The 20,292-nt window shown below is 62.4% G+C and overlaps 3 protein-coding genes across 17 annotated transcripts; 2 read left to right on the top strand and 1 right to left on the bottom strand.

Moving 5' to 3' along the window:
- Positions 1–1,368: 1,368 nt before the first annotated feature.
- Positions 1,369–10,984, top strand: CARNS1 (carnosine synthase 1). Of its 4 annotated transcripts, XM_045893176.3 has the most exons (10): positions 1,369–1,511; positions 1,881–1,906; positions 3,258–3,531; positions 4,346–4,435; positions 4,695–5,182; positions 5,382–5,556; positions 5,648–5,733; positions 6,441–6,672; positions 6,783–7,063; positions 8,787–10,984. In XM_045893176.3, exons 2-10 carry the CDS (start codon positions 1,904–1,906, stop codon positions 10,011–10,013), a joined length of 2,856 nt encoding a protein of 951 aa, XP_045749132.2. In that variant the 5' UTR covers positions 1,369–1,511; positions 1,881–1,903; the 3' UTR covers positions 10,014–10,984. The 4 variants fall into 4 exon arrangements, with proteins under 4 accessions (XP_045749132.2, XP_045749135.2, XP_045749133.2 ...); XM_045893179.3 differs by lacking the exon at positions 3,258–3,531; XM_045893177.3 differs by lacking the exon at positions 4,346–4,435.
- Positions 10,985–12,101: 1,117 nt separating this feature from the next.
- RPS6KB2 (ribosomal protein S6 kinase B2) lies at positions 12,102–17,714 on the top strand. Of its 12 annotated transcripts, none has more exons than XM_054511813.2 (15): positions 12,103–12,256; positions 12,583–12,623; positions 12,721–12,841; positions 13,124–13,192; positions 13,688–13,835; positions 14,877–14,934; positions 15,038–15,138; positions 15,272–15,362; positions 15,447–15,537; positions 15,671–15,778; positions 16,359–16,421; positions 16,563–16,640; positions 16,733–16,837; positions 16,950–17,062; positions 17,291–17,714. In XM_054511813.2, exons 1-15 carry the CDS (start codon positions 12,185–12,187, stop codon positions 17,478–17,480), a joined length of 1,449 nt encoding a protein of 482 aa, XP_054367788.1. In that variant the 5' UTR covers positions 12,103–12,184; the 3' UTR covers positions 17,481–17,714. The 12 variants fall into 12 exon arrangements, 9 of the variants coding, with proteins under 9 accessions (XP_064432159.1, XP_054367788.1, XP_045749127.1 ...); XM_045893171.2 differs by having other exon boundaries at positions 16,730–16,837; XM_064576086.1 differs by lacking the exon at positions 16,950–17,062 and having other exon boundaries at positions 17,291–17,462.
- A 37-nt stretch (positions 17,715–17,751) lies between these two features.
- PTPRCAP (protein tyrosine phosphatase receptor type C associated protein) lies at positions 17,752–20,264 on the bottom strand. The gene is made up of 2 exons (XM_045893170.3): positions 19,906–20,264; positions 17,752–18,660 (listed from the first exon to the last, which is right to left on the bottom strand). The coding sequence occupies exons 1-2, from the start codon at positions 19,906–19,908 to the stop codon at positions 18,040–18,042; spliced, it is 624 nt and encodes a 207-aa protein (XP_045749126.1). The 5' UTR covers positions 19,909–20,264; the 3' UTR covers positions 17,752–18,039.
- Between the last annotated feature and the right edge of the window lie 28 nt (positions 20,265–20,292).

Genomic DNA, 20,292 nt, shown 5'->3' with positions numbered 1-20,292 from the left:
CTGTTCCCACCGTGGTGCTCAGGCTACCCCTGCAGCAAGAGAATGGACTTCTCGAGTGGCCACACCTAATTCCAGGGAGGGCGCCGAGCAGCCAGCCCCGAAAGCTGTGTGGGGAATGTGGGCTGGGCTGGACGGACTCTGGATGAATCATTTCTCCCCTCGGAGTCCCTTCAGTGGTAGACAGGGGTGGGTCCTCTGTATACCCAAAGCTGTCCCCTCTGCCCCTACAGATGCCACAGGCCCCTCGGTTCTCTCCCCCGAGCCCAGGGAACAGCCAGGGAGTCAGTCTCCAGCTCTGAGACAGGCAGGGAGAAGGTGTGGGTTCGAGGCTGTAAGGTGGAGGAATTGTCATAATAGCCTGCATGTGGTGGGTGCACGCAGGACCATGTACTAATCCTCCCCACAGCCCTGTGAGATGGGAACTAGCCCCATTTTAGGCAGGAGGAAAGTGAGGTTCAGACCAGAAAGGGGACGTGCCCAGGTCCTATGGCTGGAGCTAGGATTGACACCTGCCTACTGTGACACTCAAGGAGAGGGTGTGAGTCTCCAAATTTGTGGCCGTGAGCCAGGTCTCTTGAGGTGTTTTCTGTGGGTGCTTGGGTGAATGCACCTGGGTGTAAGGTTGTGTGTCTTGGGGAGACTGGGTGTAATTGCCGGTGTCCAGCAGACGTGGGTGTCCATGGGCAAGACAGATCCCGTACACACCCCCTTTCCTGGGCTCACATCCACTGGAACCCCACAGCTTGGGCACCCCCTTCCCTCTTGGCCCCCTGCAGGGCAGAGGGTCTCCCAGGAAACTGGGACTGCCCTTGTGGGGTCCTCTTACTGATTGGTCCCTACTCTGGTGGGGGCCAGGAGAGGTGAGGCAGGAACCCCACAGATGTACGGGACCCCTGCCCAACCCGACCTTTCTGGGAGAGTCTGCCACAGGGCAGAGTGTTCATGGCTGAGGCAGACTGCTGGGGGCTGGGTGTGCTAGGGAGCTCAGGACTCCATCCAAGGGCAGGACTCCAGACTGTGGGCCCCGACTGCTCTCCTGGCCACCCCTCCCCAAAAGGCCAAGGGCAGCGCTGCCGCGGTCTCTGCCCTCTCCAGCTCTCTCCCTCTGCTCCTCCTCTCTCCCTCTCTCTTTCTTCCATCCCCCTTCCATTCGGCACTGTCTCTCCCTCTGCCTCCCTGTCTCTTCCTGTCCCCGTCCGGGCTCCGTCTTTCCCTCACCGCAGCCCTGTGGCTGTGACCCTCTGTTCCACTTGGTCGGTCTCTCTCCCTGGCCCCACCCTGGAGCCCAGGTGTCGGGCTGGGGGGCGGGTGTCCGGACGCGGGCGGCGGGGCGGCGGGGGGGGGGTGCCGGCTGGGGCCCCGCGCCGCCCCCGCCCCGCAATGGGCATGTCCCGGTCGCTTCTATATAAAGCGGAGCCGCCCGCTCCCGCTGTGCCGCCGCCGCCGCCGCCGCCGAGCCCCCGCCGCTCCGCGCCGCCCGCCTGCCCCGCCGAGCCGCTGCGGCCCTCCAGGTACCCCGGCTCCTGCCCGCGCCCCGGGGAGAGCCAGGGAGGGGGGCTGCGGGGCCAGGGGTCGCGGGGACCCAGCGCGCCCCCCGCTGGAAGGGCGGGGTGCTAGGACCCCAGCGCTGCCTGGCGCAACCCGCGAGGCGTGAGCTGGGGGGCGGGGGAGGGGTGTCAGGACCCCTGGGGTCCCGGCGGCAGAAATCCCACCGCCTCCTTGGGTGGGGGTGGGGCAGCCGTGGACACCTGTCAGGGACAGGACACAGGCGCCTTGGGGGCCACCTCTCCACCCCTGAGTCTGAGGGGCTGGGCAGTGGGGTACAGACCCGGCTGCCCTGACTCCCTCCTTTGTCTCTTTCCCTCCGTCTCTGCCATCAGTCTCTCACCGCTGCACCTGTAAGATGGTGAGTCTCCTCTGCTCCTTCCCCCAAAAGGCCCAAGCCCCTGGCCAGAGGGAGGGCCCAGAGGGCAGGGTTTGGCACCCAAAAGCCTCACCCTGGGGGCTCCCCTGTGCAGACAGCTCAGACCTATGACCAGCGGCCCGCACTGTGGTTGACTCTCCGCTCCGGGTGACATGGGACAAGCAGCTGCTGTGTGCCAGGCACTTCCTCTCTCCCCCACCAGCTCCGGGGATGGGCACTGTTGGTCCCCTTTGGCATTCATTCATTCTGCAACATTCACTGAGCCCCTACTATGCATCTGACACCATTCCCGGTTTGGGGACATAGCAATGCATGAACAGTCTGGGCTCTCAGGGAACACACACCTTCTTCTTCTTTTTGGAACATACACACCTTCTAAGAGAAGGCACGAGGCTCAGAATTTGGAACTGGTCAGCCTGGAGTCCAGCCCAGATCTCAAGCGCAGGCCTGCCCTCCCGGCCACAGCACACTGGCTTCCCATGACTGAAACCTCACCGGCCTCCTGGGGTGGGACAGGGCAGGTGCCAGGCCCCCACAAGGCCCAAAGAAACCTTGTAACTTACCTAAGGTAGCCCACCCAGGCTGTCCCCCGGAGGACAGGCCCACCTCTGTCCCCACCTGTGGTCACAAAGAGCCTCTGAGCTGCCTCATGTGGGAGTCAGCCAGCCTCAGAGAGGGGCAGGGGTGTAAAATTTCATCCAAAGAAAGCATTTCCATGACTCAGAACATCTGAAAAAAGGGCACGGGCTTTTTCCCCTACCAATGCCTAGCACAGGGCTGGGCACACAGTAGGTCCTCAAGGCCTACTTAGGTGGCAGTGGAAAGATTCACCTACACATTTAGGTCTCAGCAGAGCTCCATGATGGTGGTAGATAGGTTACCAAGGCCAGAGAGAAATGAGCAGCTCAAGTGATTGCTTGGTTCGTTCGTTCATTTATCCTCAATCAACGTTTATTGAGCAGCTATGGTGTGCTAGAACTGCTTCGATGAACAAAACAGACCAAAACCTCTGGTCCTGAGAACGAAGCTAGGGCAGACCTTGGTGTGGGATGGTGGGGGGGGGGGGGGAGGCAGTGGTCCAGCCAGCAGCACATTGCTTTCTACGCCCAGCCCCCCGGAACACTGCACTTATGTTTTACAAACCACCTCTACCTACATGTCCCTGGTGACAGGCCTTCATCCCCTAGCCCAACTCCATCCCCTCCTGGTTCCTAGGACAGTGTCTGCCCTGAACATAACCCAAGGTTAGGGGTGTGGAGGGCTTATACCCTTGGGTGACTTAATGTGCCCTTTGCCCACTCTGCCCAAGACCCACCACTTCTGCCCCTCTCAGCTCTCCCTGGATCCGCTGGGTCCCAAGTGGGACTGCCCCCTGGGCTCCAAGGACCTGGAGGAAGAGGAGGGCCCATGGGGAGGAGGCTCTGGCCTGCCGCCCCCAGGCTGCTTCCCTGGCTCCTGGCACCAGGACGTGGGCCTGGACTGCAAGGGCTCCCTCGAGGGGGCGGAGGCCCGGGCCTGGACTGTCTACTACTATAGCCTCCTGCAGAGCTGTCTGCAGCAAGCCGGCCTTCCGGAGACCCAGGACCGCAGCCAGGTCCCCCGCACAGGTGCCCAAGGGCTCCAGGGAGGGGGGAGCCCTGGGGGGGAGGGGGGCACCCCCAGCCCAGCCTGCTTCCCATCCCTGTCAAGGTCAGCCCCTTCCCCCAGGCTCTGGCTGGATCTGGAGCCAGGGAGGCAAGGCCAGTCAACCTCCGGCAGACGAGCATTGTTTCAAAGGGCATCTGGCACCAGTAAAGTCAGAGATCAAGGCTTCCCTCCTGTCCCCAGAAGACCGAGCCGTGGGATTTGTCATCCATGTTCTGTGGAGCCAGAGCTTCTATAGACGTGTCTTGGGAGCTGCTGTGGAAGCAGCTAACAGTTGGGACCCAAAACTCCTTCCCTATTTTATCTGTTTTATTTTTATTTATTAATTTTTACATCTGTTTTAAAGATTAGGTGGCCACAAAGGTTTTGTGTGGACAGAAGGTTCACAGCCAGAATACATGAAAATCACAGACTGGGAAACTGAGGCACAGGGACTCCCCCCCCCACCGCACTGCATGGGGGCTACGGGTCACAGAGAAAGTCAGTGTCAAAGCCCAGGCTAGAACCCAGCTCTCTAGTCACTCAGCCTCCAGTACCTCCCAGGCTAGCTGCAGAGAGGAGGGAGCAGCCTCACCGGGCGGGATGGGCAGGCAGTTTCCCTTTCCCTTTCCAGCGTCTTCTTGTCCTCTCTACCCTTCTCATCCCACACTGGCAAGGACCTGGGGGCCCCTGGGGGGGGGGGGCGGGGCTATGGGCAGGGAAGGGTAGGCAGAAAGATAGCAGGGGGAGTCCCTATTGAGCTTGGCAATGTTCTCCCCACCCCCACCCCACCCCCAGGCTGCCCTGGTGCGGAGGTGACCTTATGCGTTCTGGGATCCCCCAGCACCTTTCTGTCTGTGCTGCTGGAGGGTGGGGTCCAGAGCCCGGGTGAGTATGTGCCCAAGTTCCCCCGCCCGCTCCTACAGAAAGGGCAGCCCTGCCCTGGCCCGGCCACATCCCGAAATACCCACTGACTCTGGCAAGTGCCTGCATTCTGCTGGGCCGGCTGCCATGCTCTGAGTGGGGGTGGGTTCTGGGAGCAGCTGCCCCCCACTACCCAGGGCCCCGGGCTGGAGGCGAAGGACATGGGGGCATTAAGCCTTCCCCGGCCTTCCCTGGCCAGCAACCCTCCTCCCTCTGCCCACAGGAAACATGCTCCTCTGCCTGTCCCCTACTTGGCTGACGAAGGTGCCGGCACTTGGGCAGCCGGGCGAGGCGGTCCTGCTGGTGTCCAAGGCTGTGAGCTTCCACCCAGGGGGCCTGACATTCCTGGATGACTTTGTTCCCCCACGCCGAGCCACCTACTTCCTGGCGGGCCTGGGGCTGGGACCTGGCCGGGGTCGAGAGGCAGCTGAACTTGCCCGTGACCTGACCTGTCCCACCGGAGCCTCGGCTGAGCTGGCCCGGCTGCTGGAGGACAGGCTGCTGACAAGGCGACTGCTGGCTCAGCACGGAGGTGTGGCTGTACCAGCTACCCTTGCTTTCACCTATAAGCCCCCGGCACTGCTGCGGGGCGGGGAGGCCAGCCCGGGCCTACGGCTGGTGGAGCTGAGTGGCAAAGAGGACCAGCAGACACTGGTGAAGGAGGAAGTAGGGGCCTTTCTGCACTCCGGGGCCCTGGCTGATGCCCTGCAGGTAACAGGCTCCTGCCTCCGAGGACCCATGCACGGTTACCCAGTCCTGCTGGGCAGTTGTCCCCAACTTGGAGCCCTCCTGCTGGCGTCTCTCTCTGGGGCAATCCCCTCCCTTCTTACCTCCGTTTACACATCGGATCCTACGGTACCCCACAGGTCCATGGCGTGGTAAGGAGACCCCCTTCCCCTCCCTGCTGCAGGTGGCCGTGAAGCTCAGTGGCTGGCGCTGGCGGGGGCGGCAGGCACTGCGTGTGTACCCTCGAGTGGAGCTGAGCACAGTGGTGGACACGGTGCTGGCGTTGCTGGAGAAACTGGAGGAGGAGGAGAGTGTCCTGGTGGAGGCTGTGTGCCCGCCTGCCCGGCTACCCTTCCCAGGTGAGAGCCACCTGGGCCAGCCGGGAGTGGGAGCTTGGCTCGCCCTCCTGGCTGCTCTGTGCCGGGCTCAGGCCTCCCCGTCCTTCCCCAGGCAGCCCCCCACCTGGCCCTGAGCTGGCTGTGCGCATCTGTGCTGTGGTATGTCGGACACAGGGTGACAGGCCCCTGCTGAGCAAGGTGAGCGTGGCCCAGGTTTAGGTCCTGGCCCTGTCGCCACACCCCAGCCCAGCCCTAATGAACTGCTGAGGGCCCCGGGCAGAGAGAAGGCATAATCTTTGGGGGGGAATCCTGGTGGCCTCTAGGAGGACTCCTGGGTCTGACGCTTTTTCCCCTCCCTTTCCACCCTTCCTGCCTCAGGAGCTCTGCCTGGTACGGGGTACCAGGGCCCAGGGCTGAATCCTCTTACCCACAGAAGAGGCTGACCCAGGGTCTCTGAACTGCCAGTGTCTGGAGTCCTTTAGGAGGGGCCTCCAAGCGGGGAACTCAAGGCAGCTTGAGGACCCTCCTGGGAACACAGCTCTGAGCCAACCTGAGGGACAGTCTGTCAACCCTGCCCTCGTGGAGGTCTAGGGTGGCAGAGGCCCCAGGGCCTGCAGGAGCTAGGAGCAAGCGTGCTTGGAGCCTTCAAGGAGCAGAGACCCCGGCTGGGCCTGGAAGCCTGGGTAGAATCCCCTTAGGGTCTAAAGGACCAGAGGGGCAGTGGCGGGGGAAAGTGGTTTGTGCAGCGGAAGTCACAGAGGAGGACTGGGCTACTTGAATGGCTAGTAAGAGGTCTGGCCTGGACCTCGGCACCAGGGTAGGTGTTCAGGGGAAGGGTGTGGGGGGTGGTATTAGTCCTGGGACGGCTCCTCCTGGGCCAACACCCTCAGCCACACCCTGCCCAGGTGGTGTGCAGCGTGGGCCGTGAGGACCGGCCTCTGCGGCACCAGAGCTCCTTGCCACAGACGCTGGAGGCGGCACTGGCCCGGTGCGGCCTGGGTGAGGCGGGACAGGTGGCGGTCGTGCGACGGCGCGTCAAGGCGGCGGCCGAGGCCGCGCTGGCCGCCGTGCTGGCCCTGGAGGCCGGCCTGAGCGCTGAGCAGCGCGGGGGGCGCCGGGCCCGCACGGACTTCCTCGGTGAGTGCGCACGGCCCGGGCGGGGGTCGGGGGCCGGGGCCCGGGGGCCGGGGGCGAGGCCGAGGGCAGCCCGCGCTGAGCCCGCGCCCCCCGCCCCCCGCCCGGCCCAGGCGTGGACTTCGCGCTGACGGTGGAAGGCCGCGTGCTGACCCCCGTGGCCCTGGAGCTGAACAGCGGCCTGTGTCTGGAGGCGTGCGGCGCGCTCGAGGGGCTGTGGGCCGCGCAGCGCCCGCGGTCGGCGGCCGAGGACGCGGCGGCCGCGCCGCTCGTGGAGACCATGCTGCGGCGGTCCGCGCACTGCCTCGTGGAGGGCAAGCAGCTGCTGCTGATCGGCGCCGGCGGCGTCAGCAAGAAGTTCGTGTGGGAGGCGGCGCGCGACTACGGGCTCAAGGTGGGCGGGGCGCGGGGCGGGGCGCGGGGAGGGGCCGGTCCGAAGTCCCGGCCCCTGTGGTGGAGGCGGCAACCTGGGCGCCCGGGCGCGGAGAGCTTCGGGGCCGGGCCAGCACCGCTGGGGGCGGAGCCTGCGCTGGGCGTGCCCGCTGGGGGCTCTAGAGCCCAGGAGTAGGGGTGGGGCCCGCTGCCCCACCGGGGTTAGAAATTTAAACTTTTTGTATTTACTTATTTGAGAGAGAGCGAGAGTGAGAGAGCACAAGCGGGGGTGGGGAGGCGGCAGCAGAGGGAAAGGGAGAAGCAGGGTCCCTGCTGAGCAAGGAGCCCAGTGCGGGGCTGGATTCCAGGACCCCGAGACCATGACCTGAGCAGAAGGCAGAGGCTTAACTGACTGAGCCACCCAGGCACCCCAGAAGTCTAAACTCTTTTTGGCCTCTGGCCGAATTCTGTTTCAGCGAGGTGAAAGAGGACCTCGGGAAGGGCACAGAGCCCCCTCCAGGGCAAAAAGAGCCCAGCGCAGATGGGCTGGAGGGGCGGGGGCGTCATTCAGGGTTAGTACCAGAACCAGGACCTTGAATGCCAGGCTAAGGAGCCTGGCCTATCCTGCAGGAAGGGCAGGCCCTTCGAGGTTGAATTCCTGAGGGCACGAGTAGGGTGCTGGAGAGCAGCTTACAGGTCCCGAATCAAGGTCACAGCAGTGGCCTCACATTAAAGAATCTGGAGCCATCCATGCAGGCAGAGTAGGCATTCTTTTCTTTTCTTTTTTTTTTAAGATTTTATTTATTTATTTGACAGAGACAGGCGAGAGGGAACACAAGTAGGGGGAGTGGGAGAGAGAGAAGCTCGATCCCAGGACCCTGGGATCATGACCTGAGCCGGAGGCAGACGCTTAACGACTGAGCCACCCAGCCTCCCCCAGAGTAGGCATTCTTATCCCCCATTGAACAGATAAGAAAACAGAGGCCAGGTTCTTCCTGGCTCTAATCTACCACAATGGTCTCCTCTCCCCTCTTCCACAGTACCACACCCCCTTGGGAATCCACCCCTCCAGCCATTCCTATGCCTCTTCACTCCCTGCCTTGCACATTGTGCTCTCCACTTGGAACGTCTTTCTACTCCTCATGCCTCCAAGTGTTACAGTGCTCACAGCCACGCTCCCCTGTCTCTTCAGGAGCAGCCTCTGCCCGGGGAACCAGCTGCTTTGTGTCTGTGTTCCCCCAGTGGGCAGTGAGATTTGGGGCACAGGGCCCCACTGGATTCCTCCGTGGGCACCCCTGGGGTCAGAACTCTTTGGGTGAATGACGACCAAGAGCATGATGCCCAAAGACACCAGGCCACCTGTCCCTACCCCCAACCTGGTGGTTCCCCTACAAACTGTGATCAGAGTGAGAATGAGCCCACCAGCCCTCTCTCTTTGCTCCAGCCCCTCCTGCCCAGATCACACCTTTTCCCTTGTGCCGCCATCTTTCCTCTGGCTGAGTTTTACTCAGCTCCCAGCCTAAGCATTGCCTCCTTTCGGCTGCCTTCCCTCCCCTCCAGGCTGGGTTAGATGTGCCAGTTCTGCACCTTCCATTTAGTCAATCATCAACAAATATTTTTTGAGCCCCTAGAACTGGTGAGTCGGTCTCCGCTGAGGGCCAAAACCATGTTCTAGGCCCCATCCAATCTCCCCAGTGTCCAGCACAGGCTGACCTGGGTGTGTTGTGCTCTGGTGCTTTCTGCAGCTGCACCTGGTGGAGTCGGACCCCAACCACTTTGCATCCCAACTGGTGCAGACTTTCATCCACTTTGATGTGACGGAGCACCGGCGGGATGAAGAGAATGCACGGTTGCTGGCGGAACTGGTGCGGGCCCGTGGCCTGCAGCTGGATGGCTGCTTCTCCTACTGGGATGACTGCCTAGTGCTCACGGCCTTGCTCTGCCAGGAGCTGGGGCTGCCCTGCAGCCCCCCAGCTGCCATGCGCTTGGCCAAGCAGAAGAGCTGCACCCAGCTGCACCTGTTGCGCTGCCATGGCCCACCCTGGCCTGCGCCCTCCCTCCACGCCGTGCCCTGCTGCCCGCTGGAGAGTGAGGCCGATGTGGAGAAGGCCGTCCACCAGGTGCCCCTGCCAGGTGTCATGAAACTGGAGTTCGGGGCAGGCGCAGTGGGTGTGCGGCTGGTGGAGGACGCACCACAGTGCCACGAACACTTTTCCCAGATCGCCCGCGACCTGCAGGGGGAGGCCGACCACCCCGGCATTGGGCTGGGCTGGGGCAACGCCATGCTGCTGATGGAGTTCATTGAGGGCACCGAGCACGATGTGGACCTGGTGTTGTTTGGTGGGCGACTGCTGGCCGCCTTCGTGTCCGACAACGGCCCCACGAGGCTGCCCGGCTTCACGGAGACGGCAGCCTGCATGCCCACCGGGCTGGCACCCGAGCAGGAGGCCCAGCTGGTGCAGGCAGCCTTCCGCTGTTGCCTGGGCTGTGGGCTGCTGGATGGGGTGTTCAACGTGGAGCTCAAGCTGACTGGGGCTGGGCCGAAGCTCATCGAGATCAACCCTCGCATGGGCGGCTTCTACCTGAGAGACTGGATCCTGGAGCTCTATGGTGTGGACCTGCTGCTGGCAGCAGCTATGGTGGCCTGCGGCCTGCAGCCTGCCTTGCCCACCCACCCACGTGCCCGTGGCCACCTGGTGGGGGTCATGTGCCTGGTGTCCCAGCACTTGCAGGTGCTGAGTTCCACCGCCAGCCGTGAGACCCTGCAGGCTCTTCATGACCAGGGCCTGCTGCGCCTCAATTGGCTGGAGGAGGTCCTGGTGCCGGGCGAATATGAGGAGCCCTACTGCAGTGTGGCGTGTGCTGGGTCCAGCCCGGCTGAGGCTCGCCTCCGCCTGCTGGGCCTCTGCCAGGGTCTGGGCATCGATGGGCCCCACTACCCTGTTGCCCACTTCCTGTCCCACTTCAAATAGTGCCTCTCTTCCTGGACACCTGCCCCAACCCTGGCCTGGCCCCCCCAAGGCCTCAGGTCTGTTCCAGAATAACAGGGCATTTTGACACGAAGGCCTCCTGAGCTTGAGGGCCACAAAAAAAGTATCTGGGGGGGGGGCCCACTGGCCCCTCTTGCTGTCAGTCCAGCACAGGCCCCAGTCCTGCCCCACGAGTCTAGCCATGGAGAAACAGCAACAGCTGCGTGCATACACACAAGCACACGCACGCGCGCGCACGCACACACTGCAGGGAGGCGGGAGTGGGCCCAAACTTAGCCCCTCTTTGTCATCCCTCCAGGTCTGTCTCTCCTCCTGCAGCCTACAGGAAGAGAGAAGCTGGCTGGCCCCTGGCCTTGGACAAATCCCACAAAAGCCTGAGATGAAACGCCCTGTCTTCTTACTCTTAACCCTCATTTAGCAAATTCCAGGATATTTCTAGAGCCCGCTGACAACTTTTGGCAGTGCCCTGCTTGCCTCATTTGGCCTGAGCAGTAGAATCAGGTGCCCTGGGGTCAGCAGGAACCATCTCCTCTCCAGGCAGACACTATTGCCCCATTCTACAGATGAGGAAACAGGCTCAGAGAGGAACAACCATTGCCTCAAGGTCACACCACAGTAGCTGGGGGGTCAAGGGACAAGATACAGGGTCCAGGTTTCCACTTTTACTAAGTCTTATGTGCCCGCTCAGCTTCTAAACCCCACTCACCTCCCTGCCCTCATTCATATGTGACCTTAAGACAAGTGAACGCCCCCTCCCATGCAGCACACACCTTCTCCACCAAGCTTTGGTGCTTTGGCCTCTGGCATAACTAACCGGCATTGGCAGAGGAGATCTACACTCCCTTCCTGATTCAGGGGAGTCTGCTTCAATAACTCTGCCCCTGTGCAGCGCAGGACCTGGGGCTCGCTCCACAAGCATCCCTCTCCAAATAAAGGCTTATGAACTAATGAAAGGTCTGGCATGTGGTTCTTGCAACTTGGACAATACCCCTCAGGCTCAGCTAGATGGGAGTTGGGGATGGGAGGAGGGAGAGGTGGCTAGGGGACACCTGTAGCATCTGGAGCTAAGGATAAAACACCCTACTGGCCAGGCCTCTGTGTTGGAGGGGCCTGCCATGGTCACTCACAACGGGACCCAAACCTGAGGGTCCCTGGAGGGTGGAATTGCAACCAGAGGGCCACATCCAACTAAACAACCCTCTTCCAGCCTGGAGACTCCTGAGTTCTGTCCAGCTGAGTTCATATTTAGCCTTCCCATCCAACTGGAATGCACATCCAGACAGCCTCCAACAGTCAGAACTCATCCAAGACCTAGTGTGGCCCAAATTCACCCCTACAGAGCTCCAGGCAACGAGAATCCATGCCCAAATCTAAATCACAGACCAGGTTTTGTGTATTCATTCATTCATTCATTCATTATTTTAACGAAGTTTTATTACGTGCCTATTCTGTATCAGATAGCAAAATTACTAAATGTACTTAAATTGGCAACGAAGCAAACTCCAGCACAAACCCATATTTACGGGTGTTATCAGTGAGAGCCAAACCCTTTCTGGCAAGAACCTGGCAAAAAAGCCCAGCCTGACCTGAGCGTGGGGCAGTCACCCCGTAAGTGTTCTGATTTGCAGGGTCCTTGAGGCAGGTGTCACGTTAGGGAGACTGTGATGCAGCCGCCTCTCAGGGGCGAACAGAGAGACGCGACCTGCCTTTCGCCGCCCCGCCACCCAGCCAGCGCACAGCTTAAACCGGGCTGGGGATTAAATTTACACACATACCCGCACGTGCTTCTGCCCCATCCAAACTCAAACTCTCCCCAGAACCAAGATGAGCGCCGTCTAGGCTTCCCTTGTCCGGTGCCACCCCCGGGGAGCAGTGCTGCGAAGACTGAGGGTGCCGTCAAAGAGTGTTAGACCGGCTTTGGCAGCCCGGCACTCTGGGACTACAGTTCCCGAGAGGCCTTGCGCCGGGCGCCATCTTTTCGCCCCGCCAGACGAAGGGGCCGGCTGGAGGGAGGGAGGAGCCTCATGCGTCATCGGCGCGCGGGGCCGCGGTCGCGGAGTGATAACGTGTAACCCCCCCCCGCCCCGCCCCCCGGGCTGTCAGTCTGAGCGCGGCCAAGCACGGGCCGAGGGGCCCGCCGGGCCGGCGCCGCTATGGCGGCGGTGTTTGACCTGGACCTGGAGACGGAGGAAGGCAGCGAGGGCGAGCCAGAGTTGAGCCCCTCGGTGAGTGGTCCTCCCGGGCGCGGCTCGATCCCGGAGCCGATCCCATCCTCCAGGCGGTGGACTCGCCCTGGCTTCCCCCAGCCAGAGCGTCTCTGAGCCCGGCCCCTGTTAAGCTCTGACCCACCCTCACTCGCCCCGATCTGTCTTCCAGGCCCCAGCCCTTACCCTGGTTCTCCCTTTTCTGCCCCGGACCTCTCCTCCCCATTGCTGGCCCATCGCCCGCCAGCTCCCATTCCTGACCCCCTCCTCTCCTGGGCCAAGCAGTCCAGCTTGAGGGGGAGGGATCCCGGTGCCTTCCTTGGCTCTTACCCCTCGGTTTCTCACAGGACGTGTGTCCCCTTGCCGAGTCGAGGGCGGCTGGCCTGGAGTGAGTGAGGGTTGTGTTGGGGGAGGAGGGTATGGGCTGGGGAGGGAGACGTGGGGAGTACTGGAGCCTTGCCCCCATTAACTTCTTGTGTTAATAGGCCTGTGGGACACTGTGAGGAGGTGGAGCTGACTGAGACCAGTGTGAACCTAGGCCCTGAGCGCATCGGGCCCCACTGCTTTGAGCTGCTGCGTGTGCTGGGCAAGGGGGGCTATGGCAAGGTACTGGCCTTCCTTCCTCACTGGTCTCCCTGCCTCAGTCTTGCCGCAGCAAAGGGTCTCAAAACAAATTAGACTTGTAAATCAGCTGAGCCTCCATAGAACGCTGAGGTAAAAACATAAAGCAGGGAAAGGCCGATCCTCTCAGAATCAGACTTGACATCTTTACTGCCCCACCCTTGGGTGGGCCTAGGCCTCTGGGTCTCAATGCCAGAGCTTCAGGGTGGAGCTTTTTGAAGACAGGATGTGGAGAGGGAGGTTGATCCTGTCTCCCCTGCCCTACAGGTGTTCCAAGTGCGAAAGGTGCAGGGCACCAACTTGGGCAAAATATATGCCATGAAAGTCCTGAGGAAGGTGAGTCATTTGTTCAGCCAACAAATCCTTGCTCGGTGGCTGCCGTCCTCCATGCACTACTCCAGGCTTCCAGAAGACAGTAGTGAACATGATGGAGGAGATGGCCCCTGTCTCGGGCATTGGCTGGTTTATTGTCAGTTGTGGTTGTGTTGTTTTGCAGTAATTCCCAACCGTGGGCAATACTGCCTCTACATTCTTGAGTCACGACTAAATAGGGGTGCTACTGGCATTCAGTGGGTGGAGGCCAGGGCTGCTGCTAAACATCCTACGATGTACAAGACAGCACCCACAGCAAAGGATTATCTGCCTGAAATGTCATTAGTGGCAAAGCAGAGAGGTACCTCTAGAGGAGAAATCAGTCCTTGAGAAGGATGATCACTGGTAGCGGAATTATGGAGAAATAGAATGGAGCGATAAAGGATGGCAGGAGGGTAATGGCTGGAGGGACTAAAGGCACCCCGGGTGCCCACCTTCTGTTTGATCCCGCCTCTTCAGGCCAAAATTGTGCGCAACGCCAAGGACACAGCACACACGCGGGCTGAACGGAACATTCTAGAGTCAGTGAAGCACCCCTTCATTGTGGAACTGGCCTATGCCTTCCAGACTGGTGGCAAACTCTACCTCATCCTCGAGTGTCTCAGTGGTATGAGCAGGGGCCCAGCCAGGGAACCAGGGCCAGGGAACCAGCCAGGAAGCACTGGGAGCTCTGGGGGAAGCCTGGAGAGATGTGGTGTGTAGAATGGCTAGGGGGCCCCCACGCCCATCCATTCGTGTGTCCATCCGTCCCTTCATTCATTCATTCAGCAAACGTCTGTCCAGCACCTATTTTGTCCCTCACCTGTATTGGGGGTGGACGGGAACGGTGGGAGTTCATGCAGAAATCCAGTGGCTTGTTTTGTCCATTTCCACTACCCCTTCATGGCCTGTTCCTCTCTCCTGTATGCCCTGTGCCCAGTTGGGTCTCAGATCCCGCTGGTTCATTCTTAGCAGTGTCCTTCATACTCTCCACTCTCCTGAGGGAGGGCAGGGGTCACAGTTGTTCCTAACTGGGCCTGAGGCCTTCAGCTCACCCTCTTCCATGAAAGCCCAGGGTCATCGTCTCACCACGGAATTGGCCCCGACCCTCCTACTCACAATCACACGGCTCTTTGTAACTGCCCCGGTGAAGCCTGGCCTCCTTGGCCTGGTGCTCCCTGTTGGCCGTGAAGCGGTTGGGGCCCACTCGCCACCAGGTCCTGTCTGCACGGATGAGTCCTGTGAGCTCCAGTGCCCGTGTCCATCTCAGCAGCCCCTCGATTCTCACTGTTACCATGGGCTGTGTCCCCTCACGCTGGGAGTCCTTTGCCTCCTCTGTGATATTTTTTGCATTAAGCTCCTGGAGCTGTTGCCTCAGTCTGGCATATTAGAGCACCTGTGTGCATGTCTGTCTCCCCATTAGACTGAGCATCCTGAGGGCAATGGCTGGGTCTCCTCATCTCTGTGTCCCCAGCTTCACCCAGCACAGGGCCAGACACCCGAGTAGGCGTCGGTAGATGTTTGCTGAATTGAATTGAATCCCCACGGCAGCTCTGTGAGGCAGGTAGGGCCGGAATTATGAGTCCCACTCTCCCCAAGAAGAAACCGAGATTCAGAGAGCAAAGATGCTTGTTCCCAGCACACAGCTGCTGACGTGTTTGTATCACAGGCGGTGAGCTCTTCACGCATCTGGAGCGAGAGGGCATCTTCCTGGAAGACACGGCCTGGTGGGTGTTCCTTCCTGCCTCTCTGGAGGGGCTCCAGGGATCCCCTTCCCCCAGAGCCCAGTCCCTTGCCTACCCTTGCCTTCACCCTGTCCTGTCTCTGCAGTTTCTACCTGGCAGAGATCACACTGGCCCTGGGCCATCTCCACTCCCAAGGCATCATCTACCGAGACCTCAAACCTGAGAACATCATGCTCAACAGCCAGGGTGCGCATGTGTGCACCCCCCCACCGCCCAACCCCACGTAGCTGCATATGTTGGGTTGGAATCTGCAGGGAGGGCTGAGGAGCACCACACAGTAGGCCAGGGCCCTGACCACCCCTTCCAACATCTTCCTCAGGCCACATCAAACTGACAGACTTTGGACTCTGCAAGGAGTCGATCCATGAGGGCGCCGTCACCCATACTTTCTGTGGCACCATTGAGTACATGTAAGCGGCAGCTGGCTGGGACCAGGGGTTGGGAGGACTGCCAGGAAGGGCCCGGCCTGGCTGATGGTTTCCCCTGGCCCCCAGGGCCCCTGAGATTCTGGTACGCAGTGGCCACAACCGGGCGGTGGACTGGTGGAGCCTGGGGGCCCTGATGTATGACATGCTCACTGGATCGGCAAGTCCAGCCTCCTTGGGAGGAGGGGCGGTGGGGAGGGGGGTGGGAGGGGGGGTCCTCATCCTGGGCCAGGGCCAGGGCCGGGGCCTGGGGGGAGGCCTGCAAGTCTCCTCTCACCCTCTGCTTTCTCCAGCCACCCTTCACTGCAGAGAACCGGAAGAAAACCATGGACAAGATCATCAAAGGGAAGCTGACGCTGCCCCCCTACCTCACCCCGGATGCCCGGGACCTTGTCAAAAAGGTGGGCTCTTCCAGTGCCTGGCCCAGCCCCCAGTGTCTTCTAGGCCCTGCATGGAATCCTGAGTTTCTCTGAGCTGTGGGACACCCCGGCCTGTGCAGTATGCCTTTGGGATGAAAGAGCACTGGTTTTGGGGTCCAAGACGCTGAGCTTGGGCCTTCACTCTGTTGCAGACCAGCTGATGACCCTGCTGCACACACCCCTAGTCCCAAGTCTTAATCAGCAGAACATTCACGATGAGCTAGCTGTTCTCCCATCGAGAAGGCATTCGTTGGGGGTAAAAGTGGGAGGCGAGGCTTGGAGATTGGATCCCACTGCAGTGCCCTAGTGCCCCCAGTGACCGGGTGCCTTTGCGGAGGCTTCATGCAGAAGGGCCCGTTAGACCAAACCTTGGAAGGCCTAAGGTTGTCCGTAGGTGGAGACCACACTCTGGAGGCCTTCTCCCCACCACCACACACACATACACAGACACACACACACAGCTCACCTTTCCCTGCCCAGGCCAGTCTCCAGGAACATGGAGGAACACACAGTCAGTGCCTCTCCCCCAGACAGACCCTCACCCTCTGCCCTTGTCGCGCAGTTTCTGAAGCGGAATCCTGGCCAACGGATCGGGGGTGGCCCTGGGGATGCTGCTGATGTGCAGGTGGGTCTGGGACCACCAGGAGGGGGCAGGGCTGAGCCCCCAAAGGTGCCAGGGGGCAGGCAAGGCCTTAGGGCAGAGGGAGTTACTGAGGGAGCCAAGGAGGGTGAAATGATGAGATGTTTGGGGGCCCTCTACCCACAGAGGCACCCCTTCTTCCGGCACATTAATTGGGACGACCTCCTGGCTCGCCGCATCGACCCCCCTTTCAGGCCTTCTCTGGTAAGCGGAGGACCCATCAGTCTGGGGGCAGGTGGAGGACCCGTCCTGGATGCCCCCGACCCCTCCTCCCCGCTTGGGTCTACCCACAGCAGTCAGAGGAGGACGTGAGCCAGTTTGACTCCCACTTCACGCGGCAGACGCCAGTGGACAGTCCCGATGATACGGCCCTCAGCGAGAGCGCCAACCAGGCCTTCCTGGTGAGGTCCTGGGGGGCCTGAGGGTTATGGGGGCCCGGGCAGGATTGTGGCTAAGGAGTGGTGGACACTGAGTGTCATCGGCCCTGCCTTCGCCCCCCCACCCCCCCCCCAGGGCTTCACATATGTGGCTCCCTCCGTCCTGGACAGCCTCAAGGAGGGCTTCTCCTTGCAGCCCAAGCTGCGCTCCCCCAGGCGCCTCCACAGCAGCCCCCGGACCCCGGTCAGGTACCACAGGACGGAGGGGAGCGTGTAGCTGAGGCAGGGGTCCGGCCAGGGCTGCCTCTCAGTGCTAGTCTCTGTTTTCCCATCCACAGCTGGGGACCCCTTGTGGTGGGGGCTGCCTGGCTGGGCGCTTGACCTCACAGCCTCTGTGCCTGGGGGTGGGGGTGGGGGGACATCGGCCCTCTGACCCCGGCGCCAGTCTGTGCTGACTCACCTTGGTTTCCCCTGCAGCCCGCTGAAGTTCTCGCCCTTTGAGGGATTCCGGCCCGGCTCTGGCCCACTGGAGCCCTCGGAGCCCCCTCTACCTCCTCTCCTGCCGCCGCCGCCGCCACCGCCACCCTCGAGCACTGCTCCCCTCCCCATCCGACCCCCCTCAGGGACCAAGAAGTCTAAGAGGGGCCGTGGGCGCCCAGGGCGCTAGGAGGATGGGCGGCCGTGAGGGCAAGTGGGGCCCTGGGCCAGTCCCAGAGACCTGGAGGTGTGTCTAGGGGTGCAGGAGTGAGTGTGCGTGAGAGCGTGTCTCTGTCGGGGGTGGCTGTGGCCCTGAACCATGCCCGCGAAGGGCCACAGGCTCTGGCTGTCAGGGGAGTGGCCTCGCCGCCCAGCTGGCCCACAGTGGAGCTGTGCCCTTGGAGAATTAAAATACTGAATCATGGCCCTGACCTGGCTCTTCCCTTGGACCTCTGGGGGCAGGATTGGGTTGGGGCTGTGCCAGGAGGAGCCCCTGCTCCGAGATGGGAAGGGTCGCTGCAGGACCACAGAGCCACAGGGCTGGAGGGGTTTTATTTCAGATGACCCCAGTGCCCCAGGGGTGGGCGGCCTTCCTGGTGGGGACAGGGATGCACAGCTTGGGGGACAGAACCGGTGGGGGAGCGATCGTCTGAGACTCTTACATGGGGGGGCGCAGGTGTGGGTGACGCTGGGTCCAGGGCAGCTCGGGACGCACAGGTGCAGTGAGGGGGACGGGACGCCACTCTGGCTTACAGTGCGGTAACGTGGAGGCCCCGGCCCCCAGCGGCTTTGGTGCTGTCGTCCCAGGCCGCGCTGCCAGCAAAGGCGTGCAGGTCGCTCAGCAGGGCCTCGGCGCTGCCCCCTGAGCCCGCCGGCCCCTGGCAGCTGAGGCCCAGGCCCCCTTCGCTGTTGCTGTCACGCGCGTCCTCAGCAGGCTCCGGGAGCTGCTGGGGGCCGGGCCCCTGTCCGCCGCGCTGCTCCCCTTGCTGGGACGGTGTCTCCGCCGGGCCGCCCGCCGCCCGGCAGTCCTCCTCCGCGTCCTGCTCGTGCTGCCGCCGCTCCAGGGCCCCGTCGCGCCACTCCGGCTCGGCCCGGGCCCGGAGCCAGCGGCCCGGGGGGCTGGCCCAGAGGAGGCGGCGGGTGTGGCCCCACAGCGCGGCGCCCAGGCGGGCCGGGTGATAGTAGCCCCCCGAGTCCCGGCTGAGGCGGCGCCAGGCCAGCGCCAGGCCGGCGACCAGCAGCAGCAGCACCAGCAGCAGCACGGCCACGGCCACGGCGCTGGAGCTCCCGCTGTCCTTGGCGCCGCTGCCCGAGCCCAGGACCCCTGGCAGGCCCAGCAGTGTCCCGAGCCCTAGGGCACAGGGCAGGTCCTGCGGGGAGACGGGCAGGGGGCGGTCAGGCCAGGTGACCGGCTCCCTGGTTGCCTCTTGGGCAAAGTGGGGACAATCGAGCGGGAAAGCCCACGTCCTACGGGGTCCGTAAGGCCCTGGTCCTTCGAGATGTGGCCCTGGAGCCTCTGACCCCGCCCCCGCCCCCCCTGCCACCCCGGCTGCGCCCTGCATGAGCCTGCGCCTGCCACGGGCCTGCGTGCTGGCTACACCCAGAATGCTCCATCCCCCGAGAGCCGCACGGCTGCCGGCTCACCTCGGCCCAAACCGTCCCCGAGAGGCTCTCCGGGAGGCCCAGTCTGACCTGGAGTACTGCCCTGCCTCTCAGCTCTGTGGCCGGCCCGGCCGGGCTCTACTTGGCTCTCCCTCGTACTCCTCACGCAGCCTGCCTTATCTGCCCCACCGGAGCAAGCAGCAAGGAGACGGGGGTCTTCCTGGCTCAAGCACTCATTTCTGGCACACACAGTAGGTGCCCAGTAAACACTGGTCGGACGTGTCAAGACTGACGGGCTGGGGGTGGGGATGGGATGTGGAGGGAGGGAAGGAATCAGCGAGGCTGCTGTTGGGGTTGGCTCTTCCTAAGGCGTGGGAATGGAGGGGCCAACTCTGAGACAACTGTTTACCCTCCACTTGATCAGGTCTCAGGATGGAGGGGGCGTCCCTGACACCCCTCTTCCTCTCCCACCCACAGGACTGCCCCAGCTGCAGCATTTCCGTTCAGCTCCCGTCCCCGGGGGCCTCAGGCTTGTAGGGCTCGGGGGCTGGGGGAGGCGGGCGTCGCTACCAGAGGAAGCCTGCGGTTGGAACAAGGCAGGTGGGAGGTGTTGGTGGGGGGAGGGGTGCCGAGATTCAAGCAAGCCTCCCCTTCACCCCGGGCTCTGTTTGCCTAGGCTCCAGGGACGCAGGTAGGTTCTGTGCCCAGGTCCCAGCTCACCAGCAGAACAGGTGAGAGGGTCTGTCAGAGGTTCCTGAAGGGGGGCCGGGCCTGGAGACGGGTGCTGGGGGGTACACTCTGAGTCTCGGGGAGGCCCACCTCTGAGGCGAAGTAAGAGAAAGGCCCAGCTTCTGCCCCACGCTTGCCCTGGGTCTCCCTTCTCTGCCCTCGGCCAGCTCCTGCTGCTCCTGGGCTCCAATGCGGGGGTCCTCCCTTAGTGCCCAGGGCCCAGACATTCCGGCTCTGACCTCCTGTGGCCCCCACCGCAGGACCCAGCGGGCTCCCGTGCTCACCATCAGTCCGCCGGCCTCGGTGCTTGGGCGCCCGCCACCAGCTCTGGCTGTGTTGAGTGGAAGTGAGCTCTGGCGCGCTCAGCCGCAGCTAGGGGTTACTGGGTGCTTCCGCTTCCTGCCCACGTACCCCACCCGGCCCTCCCTGCCATAGGCCCCTGCTGGGGGCCGCGGGCCTCTCGGGACCACCCTAACCCTTACACTAGGGGGCCTCACAGACCTCTCGCCAGGTGAGGCCGGGGCTGTGGAGCCTGTGGCCAGGCCTCCAAAAGGAGGACCCAGGCACCAGCTCAAAGCAGGACGCAGTCCTGGGCATCCACAGCTCTGTGGCCTCAGTTTCTCTAGCTGGCAGAATTCAGGGAAGCAACGACTTGGCGGGGCGGGGGGGAT

This window comes from Mirounga angustirostris, unplaced genomic scaffold, assembly GCF_029215605.1.
Source record: "Mirounga angustirostris isolate CCGP_5_RB_7025 unplaced genomic scaffold, mMirAng1.0.hap1 SCAF_13, whole genome shotgun sequence".
In the NCBI taxonomy this organism is placed as follows: Eukaryota; Metazoa; Chordata; class Mammalia; order Carnivora; family Phocidae; genus Mirounga; species Mirounga angustirostris.
This window is presented reverse-complemented; position numbering and strand designations above follow the sequence as displayed.

Bases quoted from the DNA above. Each gene is read 5' to 3' on its own strand.
- CARNS1 (XM_045893176.3), top strand. The intron at 6,673-6,782 runs GTGAGTGCGCAC...CGCCCGGCCCAG, and splicing joins GGCCCGCACGGACTTCCTCG to GCGTGGACTTCGCGCTGACG. The intron at 7,064-8,786 runs GTGGGCGGGGCG...TGCTTTCTGCAG, and splicing joins CGCGCGACTACGGGCTCAAG to CTGCACCTGGTGGAGTCGGA.
- RPS6KB2 (XM_045893171.2), top strand. From the start codon at position 12,185: ATGGCGGCGGTGTTTGACCTGGACCTGGAGACGGAGGAAGGCAGCGAG. The intron at 15,538-15,670 runs GCAAGTCCAGCC...TGCTTTCTCCAG, and splicing joins ATGACATGCTCACTGGATCG to CCACCCTTCACTGCAGAGAA. The intron at 16,422-16,562 runs GTGGGTCTGGGA...CTCTACCCACAG, and splicing joins GGGATGCTGCTGATGTGCAG to AGGCACCCCTTCTTCCGGCA.